We start from the raw sequence: 13,442 nt of genomic DNA on the forward strand, positions 1-13,442 counted from the left end.
CCCCTGAACCCTGGCTTTGGAGATCACTACGCTGCTCTCTCCTGCCCCTGAACTCTGGCTCTTGGACATCAACCCTCCGACCTCTGGCACCTCGGACTCAGCAAGTATAACGTTAACTCTTACTCACTAGGCCCGGCAATGCAATTTACCACACTCCGGGCACGCCCTCACTTCTGTGGGTGCGTGTTATACCCTTACCCACCTCAGTACTGGGGACTGGCCAGGTCTGCGGGCATACAGGCGTTACAGGCAGCCTGCTTTATAAGAAGGAACAGGGTATTTTCCCCTGTCAATGTTACATGTATGACCACTGTCACGGAAGACCAGAACTTAACATAGGAATCCAGGCACCAGACAGGAGAAAGAAGTTCAATAAAGCGTTTTTATTCCAGCCAAAGCTACTGTAGCAAGCACAGCACAAAAACACAAATCAGAGCTATACTCACAAAAACAGGGAATGCAGGGGGAATCCTAGCTACCTAGGTGCCAGGTGCCACTTCCAAGTCTTACCCGGGTTTCGCTTCGACTCCTGTGGGGATAGAGACCGTCCAGACCACTCTGGAGCACTTTCAAAATCCCTGCTCAATTAGGCTGCCAGCGTTGTTTTTCAGGTGTCTGGCAAAAGCTGCAGAGCACACCACTTGGGATCTACGTCAGGATCAGAAACAGCGCTGGAAGTGAGATTGGAAGCTCTTTACATAAACCTTGACCTTTGTTTCAAACTATGGAGGCAGGCTACCAATCAGAGTACAAATGCTACAGGGGCCAATTGCAGAGCAATCTACATAGACCAATCAGGGATGTGGGAAATTCAAACTAACCACTGAGACTTGAGTCAGTTGGGGCTTACACTAAAACACATCAGGTTCCAGTCTCAGCTGGATCCCTCCTATAGAGATGGATGACTCAGAGTCTGAGCTGAATAATTACCCTGCCCTCAGTCCCAGTTCCCCAGGCCTGAGGACACACCCCTCTCCCTCCAGTCCCAGCAATAGCCATTTTTCCAGGTGTGGGATCAACAATGTGTTTCTCCACCCTGCATGTCCGGAGACATTGGCTATGCATTAAAACACATTTTGGTGTTTTTTGCTTGCAATTACATTACACACAAGAATAAAGAATACATTTTTACATAGGATGCAAAGGGCTACCGGGCAGGCCCCAAGGAAGGATGGACAGGGGCCAGGGACCGGGCTTAACACTGATTTTACTGGTCCCTGGCCCCTTGCTGTCACAGCCACATTTTACAAAACCATGCTACAACATGAGCCACCTTCCAAAACAGCATAGTAAATATGACTCATTAGTGCATGTCCCAGAGAGAGTCTTGTTGAGTTGCATTGCTTAATAAATTGGTCCCTTATGGCTTATTTACTTGAATGGGACGTAAGTGGTTTTATAGCATCGCACTTCTTAATTATGTAAATATGGCCCTTAATCTCTTTCCGGTTCCAATACCCAGCTTGACAAAAAAAATTACATTATTTTCACAATTCCTTTGTTGGGGTAAATAACTGTATATACCACATTTGAAACTTTTTTTTACAGAAATGGTGTGATGGAGGTTTTACCAACAGTCTTCCCATTTTGCCTATGGGTCGAACAGTGACTGTGTCTCCTTTCTGTGGTCGACAAGACATCTGCCCACAGGACAAAGGACATGTAGATCTATATGTTAAACTTGCCAAGCAGGATATACTGGTAAGGTTATTTGTTGAATGTTGTTGTGTTGCCAGCATTAGCAATATAGAACATTATCCATTGGTATGGATAAAATCAAGTCTTGTTTTCTAAACTGAAAATAATGTTTTCTTTGAATAGTAATGACAGTTGAATTTTATAAAAGTAAGATTTTACAAGAGTTTGTTAACCATCAAATTATCTATTTTATTTTAAATACCTTATAAATGTTTGGCTATTTATGAACATATACAGTAATTTATTAAGACCCACAAGCTCATTGCTAATATCACCAATTAGTTTGTTCCTTTCCCTAGGTTTACCCAACTGGAGTTGGGTAATATTAATCACTGCTATTTAGTATTTTTGGAAGGATGTCTTGTACAGAAGCACAACATACAGTATTTTTCACTTTAGGTGTGATTGTATGTGTTCATACTGTACAAAATAATAATAATCAATGTCAGTATAGCATGTTTTGATTATAACATTTTATTAGAAATAATAATGCAGCCATCAATAGGGTAGAGTACAGGGAGCGTACTGGTGTACATGTTTAATCAATTTGTAGGTAGGAATGATTTTATTCTTAGCTACCACAGATGTAGCCAACGTTATTACAACTCATTGCACGCTGCAGCGGGGTATACACAACACGCCAGCAGGAGAGGCGACCATTGTTTTAAATTAACAGCACTTAAGAAGGGGGTGAGGCTATCGAACAATTTATTTAAAAATCGAAGTAGGGAACAGAAATCTAAATATTACAGACTCACACTCTTGACATCAAGTAATACGCACTTGCAGCATCTTCATATTAAAAAAATCAATCGCCTTTTAATTCAAACAGGAACACGCAAACATCACAAAAGGACATTTCAGGACCATATAGCTTTTCATTAGGTAGGTGATCAAATAGCATATATTACAATACAGTTTATATGCATACATGCACCATCTTGAAGGGAACTATGTCATCACATTTTCGGTCCTCCAACTAAATCATCCCTCGTAACATATTAAAATGTTGTTCCTGCACTAAAAAATGGTGGACAATGACATCACGGCCCATCTGTATGTAACTAAATGTCCAAATTACCATAGCAACTGGGGATGAAGGAGGAACGGAACAATAATGTCAGTGTTAGCCGGTCAGAGTCCCTTTCGGTACAGCGCCTCCACCTGAGGGATCCCAGCGTTGCCGGGATAACCCCTCAGAGGAACCAATCACAGTAATAAAGAATACACTCACAGGTATATAACAATGTTTACTGACCCACACATATAACAACAACAATATAATAATCCCAATGCAATACCCACACACCACCCAACACCCGGTGTGGTTCCCCCAAAGTAGTGAATGTCCACACAAGCAAGCCCACCCAAAATGTGAGGTAGTGCTACCCCCCTTGTATGGTGATGGTGCACATTGGGTACCTTCCTGGCTACGACCAGAGAATTATGGAGATTTTCTATAAGCAGAGCCGCATCTGTGGTCCCACGATGCGGGGTCTGCAAAGTTCCCCTCACGCCTTGTCCTGATCCGCCTTGAGAGGCAAGCTCTAGCTGCAGTGTCTTGCCTAAGGTCTCTGATGTGCCCTGTGGCCTGGTCCCAGACCACAGACCGCAGGTCAACACGTGACGTTTGTCCGATGCGGTGACCGGGGTTAGGGATCTCTAAGAGGGAGGGTCCCTATCTATGGTCTTCCCTACAACACTAGTCTTAGTAGGGATCGGGGCCTAACTAGGTCCTTAGTGTAAAGCTCTGGCAGCACATACACAGGCGTCATTTTCTGAGTATACAACTCTAACCTTTTTGCCAACTGCATACATCTATCACTAGCTATCACTCAGGCGTCATTTTGACTTAGTTGCAGCTTGCCACTACACATAATTAGTGGATTCGTGCAGGGTGTCATGCATTTTGAATCCCTCTCCTCCCTTGTTTTTTACTTTATGTGAATTTAATAAATGTATTGTGATACTTTGGTAAACCCGTGTGCTCCTTAGGAATTCTTTTATTTTAGTTTTAATATATCTCCATTTCCCTGGGGCAACTATGATGCCATATCTATATGCCGGTTTAGTTGGGGTACCTGTGCTACTACAGTACAGTATGTGGTTTATATGCAGTATCTAGTCTTTTTCTTTTATAAATATATATATATTATGTGATATTACACTATTTATACATTGTGCATTGTGTATTATAGTGATGATTTCCCCATGGCTCATCTATTCTCCCATGTTTCATAATAATCTATTTTGCAGTATCAAACCAATATAATTCCTTATATTCTAAAGACTAATATATGTCTATGATGAATAGAGATGTGATAGTTCTTATCTATTGAAATATCAGAATATATACATATGTACATAAATTACCAACAATAGACAGTTGTTATATCCATATTCCAATAACCTTGGTTACCTATAGAAAATGAGCTATTTCCTAAAATGTCTTGGTATCATAGAAATACTCTAAGTTCAAGGCAATCACTGATACCTCTTGGAGCAACGCAATCAAATTAGAAATCTAACGTGATTCTTTTCCCAAACAAAATTTCCCTATCACCACTCTAAAGAGGAGCTATCCAATCTATAATTTGAAACCTTAGTTGGCAGATGTTATACTTTTTCTACAAAATCTCTTGCAACAGTAGATTCATTTGGCACATTCCCAATGTTTTTTTTAATGCTAGATGAATAGCAGGCGTATGTTCACCAAGTCTTTTTTTTTTTTTTGGTATGGGGTCTGATTGTCTTTCCAACATAACACTCTCCACAAGGATACCATAGGAGATAAACTACATGTTCCGAGTTAAAAGTAAAGAAATGTTAATTTCATAGGATTTACCCATGCAAAGATGTCTAACGATGTCTCCCTTAATTACAGAATTGCAATGAATGCAGTTTAAACATGGGAAAGTGCCACACTTCATGTTGCAAGATATGTTTGTGATCCAGTCTCAATTTTTCTATCTGCCTGCACCAGGTAATTCCTGAAGCACCTTCCACTACTGTATGCAATAAGAGGTGGAGAGCTCAAAATATTGCATAATACAGAATCACTATCAAACATATTCCAATGTCTCGTACTATAATTTTTTATGTAACCTGACGACGATATATTTCCAGAAACAAAGGGAATTCTCTTTTTCTTTACCACTTTGTTTATCTTGAGTTGTAAGAGATTCCTCCTCAAGATCTGTTGAACTTTAATGAGGTGTCTATTGTGGAATAAATATAACCCCACTCTCAAGACTTTAGGGTAACCCTCTGTCAAATTACTTTTATTATATATTGTAGCTATCACAAGAGTACATACAGGCATACCCCGCATTAACGTACGCAATGGGACCGGAGCATGTATGTAAAGTGAAAATGTACTTAAAGTGAAACACTCCCCTTTTCCCACTTACGATGCATGTACTGTACTGCAATCATCATATACGTGCATAAGTGATGTAAATAACGCATTTGTAACAGGCTCTATAGTCTCCCCGCTTGCGCACAGCTCTGGTACAGGTAGGGAGCCGGTATTACTGTTCAGGACGTGCTGACAGGCGCATGCGTGACCTGCCGTTTGCCTATTGGGCGATATGTACTTACTCGCGAGTGTACTTAAAGTGAGTGTCCTTAAACCGGGGTATGCCTGTATAATAATCAAATCTGAGTCTGAATAAAATGCGCACTGAGATCTTAGTCTTAAATAGCTTATTTTCTACCCTAGCAAGGAGGCGTGAATGCATAATTTCACAATGTCATAATGTTTTACAACACTGGGCATTTTTACTTGCTGGTTCGTCATTTAAATAGTTACTTGTTAATCTAGCAATCTAACCAATGCAATGACTAAGCAGCTAGTGAGAGCAAATAAACGGCTGTCTATGCAATTTATGAGGTGAAGCAGAAGTTAAGAGAACCTAGGAAAACTTTCTTTTAATCACATACACAGTTTCACTTCTACCCACAACAAACTTCTTCAGAAAAGACAAGTTCTTACTCACAACCCACTGCTATAGCAAGGCCTGAGTTTTATTCCAGATTATTCAGTGTAGCTTTCTTATGACCTCTTTCAATAAATGTAGTGTCCATCTGTTTCATCTAGTATTGTTGGGTCCGACACAATTCTTTTGACTCGTAATAGCTGTCTTAGTGGCAAATTATAAATCAAATAGGTCGGATGATGACTACTACCCAACAATAGATTATGCTTTATCAGTTTTCTTTATATGTATGTAATTAGTGAGGCAGCCAGCCTTATTTATAACAGTGACATCCAAAAATTGGATAGAATGATAGTTGGCCATCATGCTAAACCTAATGGTAGGATATTACAGGTTAATGGTGTTAACAAATCTAACCAGAGACTCCATGCTGCCCTACCAGACAGGGAACATATTATCAATGTATCTCATCCACACCAAGTAGTGCAGCAGAAAGTCCCGATTCACAGACACCATCTGACTCTCCAAAAATTGCCATAAACAAATTTGCATACTCTGGAGCCACGTTTGAACTCATGGCAGTTCCCTGCTTTTGTAAATAACATGTATCCTCAAAACAGAAATAGTTTTTCCTCAAAATAATATCAAGCCATTCTAATTATATATTTTTTAATTCAGGCCACTCGTTTCCCCAGTACCATGTTCACCGCCTCCAACCCTCCATTTGGGATGGAGGTGTACAGGCTCTGGACATCCATGGTTACAAGTATGGTATCATTGGCAACTCCCCCAAAGTTATGTACTAAACTCAAAAATTGTGCTGTGTCTCCATATGAAAATATGTTGTCTGTTCAACATAAGGCCTGAGTATCACATCCAGGTAGACCGACATAGTTGGAACACAGAATCCGCCCCAGCGACTATGATTCTACCCAGTGGCCATTCAGGATCCTTATGTACCTTAGGGAGAGTGTATAGCACTGATCAAACTGGAAATCTAGCAGTCTATCAAACCATGAACACAAGCCCGCTCTATTAATGTATCAATTTCTTTCTTTATCTGTATGGTGGGGTCATCAGCTATAATGGTGCACAATATACACGGTTGGATAACCGTCTCATGATTTCTAACCTGTAATTCTTATAATCCATGAGTACAAGAGCCTCGACTTTATCGGCGAGTTTGAAAATAGTTTTATATCTTTGCAAGTTTTGCAAGATCTTATTCTCCCTAGGGGGAATATTGCAAAACCTAGGTTTCTTGTGACAACCACATTTCCTCAAGTCCTCTTTGACCAAACTATAAATAGTCTCTAATGTGTTATTGCACGCAGATGGGCCAAATCTACTTTTAGATCTCAATTTACTAGTCTGTAAGAGTGCAGAGTCTAATCTCCCCTCTTCAATACAATCATCTAACTTTGGTTCTTGTTTATCGCTGCACTCCAGTCCTCTCCCTTGTGTCATCTGATTCTCTTTCATATACACCTGTGTGGGTTTAGGAAACATTATTTTCAATTTAATAGAACAAAGCAGTTTATACAAATCTACCTCCACCTGAAAAAAAGAGCTTTTGTTATAGGAGAAAAATGAGAGGTCATTCTCCAATACTTCTATCTCCTCTGATAACAACATCCTGGTTAAAATGTAATGTATTAGCATATGTCTCTTGGTCAATTTTATCGAAATGGATCGATCTATTTGTGCCCGGGGTGTCTTGTACCTTGTGCCAGCCCTACTTGTGTCAACTGTAGACAGGTTATTCACTATACTGCAATGTGCTGCATCCAGTTCACATTGTCCACATTCAGAGCAATAGAGATAAGACGCTTGATTTATTATAGTCTCCACTGCACATTGCAGTATAGTGAATAACCTTTCTACAGTTGTTTACTACCTACAACAGGGATCACACAGCCTACACAGGTGTTATTTACGCTAAGCAACCATGCTCTGACCCTGTAGTCAATGGGTGCTTTATGTTTTCTTGATTTGTACTTCTGGGTCATTATAGGGTTTATAGTCTGTCTGTTTGTCCATGGTTCCACACCATCCGGAGGAAGGTCCCCCATCGGACCGAAACATTGGTTATTTGGTTGTCTCAATACAATTCTTTGTTAATCACTATCATGCAATGCTGAGTTTTCTTCATCGATCCTGGTGTTGGGTGAAGTATTTCTATATTTATTTTTAGGTCTTACGCACTTGTACATTTCTTTATATTTTTTAGGTGTGCCTACTATACATATTGCTCATATATATATTGGGATATTTCAATGGATAAGAACTATCAAATCTCTATTCATCATACACATATTTTAGTCATTAGAATATAAGGAATTATATTGGTATAATATTGCGAAATAGATTATTATGACACATGGGAGTATCGATGAGCCATGGGGAAATGATATAATACAGAATGCTCAATGTATAAATATTATAATATCACATATCTATGTATATATAAACTTGATTTTAAATAAAATTATATTTTACACTAATAATGCATAATTTTACGTTTCAACACACTTGGGATAATATTTTTAAACATTACATTGTAAAATTATTATGAATATTTTACAGCTATTATTTTGTTAAACTATGTTCGTGGTCTCTGAGAACATTTTGGTGGTGATCACATAATGTTACGGACCTCTGAACATTTAACACTAAGATTGACCTTATTTTTCCTGTCCTCCCTCATCCCTGGTTGCTATGGTAATGGACTCTGACATTTAGTTACATACCGTTGGACCGTGATGTCATCGTTCACCATTTTTTGGTGCAGGATTTTTTTTTAAAATATGTTACGAGGGGATAATTTAGTTGGATGACCGGAAATTTGATGACATAGTTCAGTTCAAGATGGCACAGGTATGTATATAAACTGTATTGTCATATATGTTGTTTGAACACCTACCTGATGAAAAGCCATATGGTCCTGAGACGTAATTTTGTGATGTTTGCCTGTTCCTGTTTAAATTAAAAGGCGATTGATTTTACACTATGTAGATGGTTCAAGTGTGTATTACCTGATGTCTAGACCGTGAATCTGTAATATTTAGAGAGCTGTTCCTTACTTTGATTTTTTTTGTCCGTGTATGAGGTGTTGTCACACTTCTAGGGATACAGGCACCTTATACTTGTTCTAAAGTTTTTTTTCTACGCCATCGAAATATCTGAGGTAATATTGACTTTTATTGCACCATTCCACATATGGGAGCGTGCCACAGGTTACAATAATAATGGCTACATTTGTATATAATGTATTGCAGAAGTTGATGCAGAAGCAGGTACATTCATATGTTGTTGGCAGTCAGGAACTGGTCTCAGAAAACCATATACAGTATATACTTACATTAGCACTGTATATTAGTACACTAGTGTATCCTGATGTCATTAAAATTAATAATATACTGTAAGTCTAAAATCTTACTATCTTCAGCACAGCAGAATTATAAATATGTAATTTAAATGGAAGGCTCTAAACAAATAAATAAAACATAATTATGACATTGAATACGCTACAGGATCAAAAAGCAGCATAGTGTTTTTCTTACTTGAATGCCTCTGTATAAAAATGTAATGCACAAAAAAGATTAAGAAATACAGTACATTTTCAAACTTGAATTAAATCATTACATCTAATGTTTATGGGCTCTTGGGCACATAATACCGTAGTGGAAAAGGGAAATTAACATGTTTGGATAAAATACTAATTAACAAACATCTTGTCTAGCCACGTTGACATAACTTGAAAAAATGTTAACATACTGTATGTACACTGATTATCACTAAAAAGGGGTAACAAGAGATTAATTACAAAAATGTGTCAAAGAAAAGGCTATACATAAAACATAACATCATTTTTAAATTCGCTTTTTGGTAACGCAGCTTTGTGATTGTCATAGATATGTATATCTCAGGGCGCTGTAATTAGATAGCCTGTCTGTATTACATTATACAGTATTCTGTATGGCTTTCTGCTTCATACATTTCAACTGGATTGGCTAAAAAGTAATACAGTTATCCTCACTTAACCTGTCTACTATAGCTGTCAGTGGCCAATTTTGAAAGACTCAATCAAGCATTCTTTCCCCCAAGCCAAGAAAAAATGGAGTCTATTTTTCAAGATGGTTTTGATGATGCAGTGAACTTTCTACAAAAGGAGAACTGGTTTGAATAGAGCAAAAGTTTTGTGATTGCTGTTAAATTAAGTAAAATAATTTGTGCTGATTGTTATGAGACGATGAAAAACGTTATCATCTTGATGTGCATGTGGTTTGAAAGACAATCAATTGCAAAATTTCTTTGTCAACTTTCTGTATTTTGTTGATGCCAAAATGGATGAAGGAGTGGGCTGTAAAATGTGAAGGAGTGATTGAAAACTGTGTCTAAGAAGAAAATGAAATTGCCAACATACATCCAGACTGGGCTCCATAATTTGTATGCTTTTATTAAATACATTTATAATTTTTCAAGAGAAGCTATAATTTTATATTCTATTAAAAGTCAAAGCATGCATTTGCTGCATAAGATATGAGCTTGTCTGCTGTGATGAATAATGTGGCTACTGATGGGTGAAAAGTATTAATCATGTTTGAAATGTTCGTTCTTCAGTCTTCACTTACAAAAAAAAAATTGGTTTTGTAATTACATGTATTATATTGGTACTCCTTGGATACAAATAGTCTAATTTTTTCTTTATTTTTCCTGTTTATTGTGTGCATTAATTCTCAGCTGGAGCTGTCTATATAGTACTGTACATTATCTAGCAGAAACTGCTGATTACCAAGAGACTGGGACATGTACATATAAAATATAAATGAGATTGCTTAGACTTCTCACTGTTAAATTGGTCAGCACTGCAAGATACCTTCCAGACATTCCATATGGGGTACCAGTAGCTGCTCAGGCTGGAGTTTAAAGCTCCCACGCCACATGGGCCCAGCTGGAGTGGCTACCTGCACCCCCTATAGAGGTCTTTAACTCTGGAATCAGGGAGTCCCCAAAGCCGAAATGAATGGGGTTCACCTCCAGAGACCCCCTGCTTCAATACAGTATAGAAAAATAAAAAGTTAAAAAACACAGTTAAACATTAAACATACATTACCCCACTTCATAACCTTATTGGCTCACTGCTAAGGTAATGATGGGGTTAACCGCTACCCCCCCCCCCCCTAGGAGGCCCAACCATCCACCCCAGGACAACTATCCCCCATCACCCACCGCCCAAAAATACTCCCCCTCACCCCCCCACATACAGTAATGAGGTATAGCCCTATCAGCCAAATGTGGCTAATAGCTCTTTTGCCCATTCAAATATACAGTTCTGTACATTACAGTAAAATAAAATACAAATGACAATACACATATACATTGCAATAAAAACAAACACTAGCCATTTAATCCATTGATTGTCACTGATACCTTTGATCTCAACGGGGGCACAGATACCCACATTGGCTATAATAAATAAATGTGTTACTTACCCCTACCAGGATGAAGACCACCTCATCCTCAGCAATATCCAATAAAGAGCTGATGCCAAACATTAAAATACCATCTAATGGACATTTACTCAATAGCCTCTCAGGCTGGGCCCACGTGGGGTGACGCGAGAGCTTAAAGCCGCAGCCAGATCAGCTATCAGCAGCCCCTAAGGAGCCCTGTATATTTGGAAGTTGAAATTAATGGCATTCACGCCTGGAGACACCCTGCTTCAATACAGTATATAAAAATAATAAAACATTGGAAAGCTGCTCAGGGAGACACACAGAGAGACTGCTTCTCTGTGTGACGCCTGTGCACTGCTTTTACAGACTGTCTGGCCCGGGATGATTAATACTGCTTTAATCCTTTTGGGCCACAACATTTACGGCTTGCGGGGGCTGCACACAGGCCGCAGATTTCAGCCTGTTTGCGTTTGTCTGTACATTTCTTTTGTGAAAACAAAAATAAGAGTATTTTATTTATAAACAAACATGCTGCCATTATAGAACTTTGTGTTTAAATATATGTTAAAATGCGTTATCCGTCTGGCTTATTAGAGTTTTGCCAATTATATGACAGATCTTTTTAGATAGACAAGATATCCAGGTAACATACAGTATGTAGATTTAAATGAACATAAAAACAATTATTATTTTTTTTGTCTTTATTGTTTACTTTTTTTTTTAACAGGAAAACCCCTGCCCTGTACAATTAGTCATCTCTTCAAAAATTTAATGCACTTTTGAATAGTTTTAAGTGGTGCAGCCAGAGTGTCCTGGATATGGTATCCAGAAAGCATCAAATGAGGGCAAACAGGAATCCTTTAAAGCATTGGTGGGCAACAAGGTTTCTGGGGCCCGCATACAACCCTTGATGGCTTTATCTGTGGCCCCCAACTGCTGGATGCCTCTGCAGCCCACTCTCTCTTTCCTCAGTGTTGATAACAGCCCCCCGCTCATCCCTCAGCAGCCTAATTACAATGCACTGGTAAATACTATACTGCCCTCCTCTTCTCCTGTGCTAATCACTAGTTCCCTGTATAAGAGAAGGAGCAGGGCAGGATTCAGAGGCTCGCCGGCATAAAGCACCTGACCGGAGCGAGGAGAAGCGCCTAACAATGGTTACAACATCCCTTCAGCCTATTAAAATAAACTGAGGCTATTAACTAGAAAACAATATAACCTCTAATGGTGAATAACGTACCAATATAATTATAACAAGGTAAAGGTATAGTGCTATAACAATGAAGAAAATGCAAGATAAATGATCAAGTAACATAAATAATTAGAGTGAATCCTAAAAGGAATCTAAATAATATAACCAGTTTGTGGATATTTCGGAATAAAGGCTGCTTTTTAAGACGAACCATATCCAATTAGAAATAATAAAAGCAAAAATAAGAAGCGCATGATCCAGAATATAATAAAAACCAATGTAGAATTTTATGAGTACAAAAATATATAAATGACTCTCAAGATTAAAATGTCAATAAAAAAGTGATATAACGTACAGTATCTGATAAAACTCCCAGACATCCGTCTCATTGTTGGTATCAGACAATCGCAGCTGGAGAATAGGTAGAGGTACTGTAATACCAAAAGGTGAACTGAACACAGGTTGGGATGAGTAGCCTGTATTATGCAATGCACCTCATTGCAGTTGGGGGACAAACCGGTGTACTGATATCGGTACCGGGATCGGTGCAGTCAGCAGATAATATTTTTCATCCTCCATAATGTTTAAACAAAAATCCAGACCACGCTACAGGTTTTGCTGTGTTTCTTATTTTTGCTTTTGTGTATATGTATATATACATCTATGTATCTATGTATGTGATTGTGTGTTTGTGTAATATATATATATATATATATATATATATATATATATATATATATATATATGCCGAAAACAAGAAGAAAAAACAGGCGCACTCCTAGTGTGATAAAGTATAAAACAGTATTTATGGGATTGTAAAATATAAAAAGCGCACTCACAAACAGAGTAAAAATAATAGCATTTATGAGATATACTCAATCGCCTTGAAGCTGTGAAGGGAATGTATCAGCCTGTCCTGTTGGTGCCACCTCTGGTGTATCCGTTGGTTCAGCAAGGTGCACTGGAGCCACCGCAGCCAGATGATGTAATAATCAGCAACACGGTCAGAGACTGCCTCCAGATACACCTCCCACAGCTCTCACTGCTCACCAGCAGGCAACTGCAAAACTGGAAGCGACAGCAGTCCCAAGCAAAATAGCAACAGCTCCAAGGTACTCTCTCCATTCGTGCAGTAAAGTCAGCCACAAACTCGCC

The 13,442-nt window shown here is 38.6% G+C and overlaps 1 protein-coding gene across 5 annotated transcripts in view; it reads left to right on the plus strand.

The window, feature by feature from the left end:
• Nucleotides 1-12,942, plus strand: part of PNPLA4 (patatin like domain 4, phospholipase and triacylglycerol lipase) — a 43,883-nt gene extending 30,941 nt beyond the window's left edge. For 2 of the 5 annotated variants that reach the window (XM_075594559.1, XM_075594560.1), the window contains exons 6-7: nucleotides 1,549-1,701; nucleotides 9,694-12,942. In XM_075594559.1, coding sequence (XP_075450674.1) covers nucleotides 1,549-1,701; nucleotides 9,694-9,825 — 285 coding nt within the window. In that variant the 3' untranslated portion in view covers nucleotides 9,826-12,942. The other 3 variants (XR_012800445.1, XM_075594562.1, XM_075594561.1) reach the window with 3 other exon arrangements.
• Nucleotides 12,943-13,442: the final 500 nt, after the last annotated feature.

The sequence above is a fragment of the Ascaphus truei genome, chromosome 3 (genome assembly GCF_040206685.1).
Source record: "Ascaphus truei isolate aAscTru1 chromosome 3, aAscTru1.hap1, whole genome shotgun sequence".
Classification (NCBI taxonomy): Eukaryota; Metazoa; Chordata; class Amphibia; order Anura; family Ascaphidae; genus Ascaphus; species Ascaphus truei.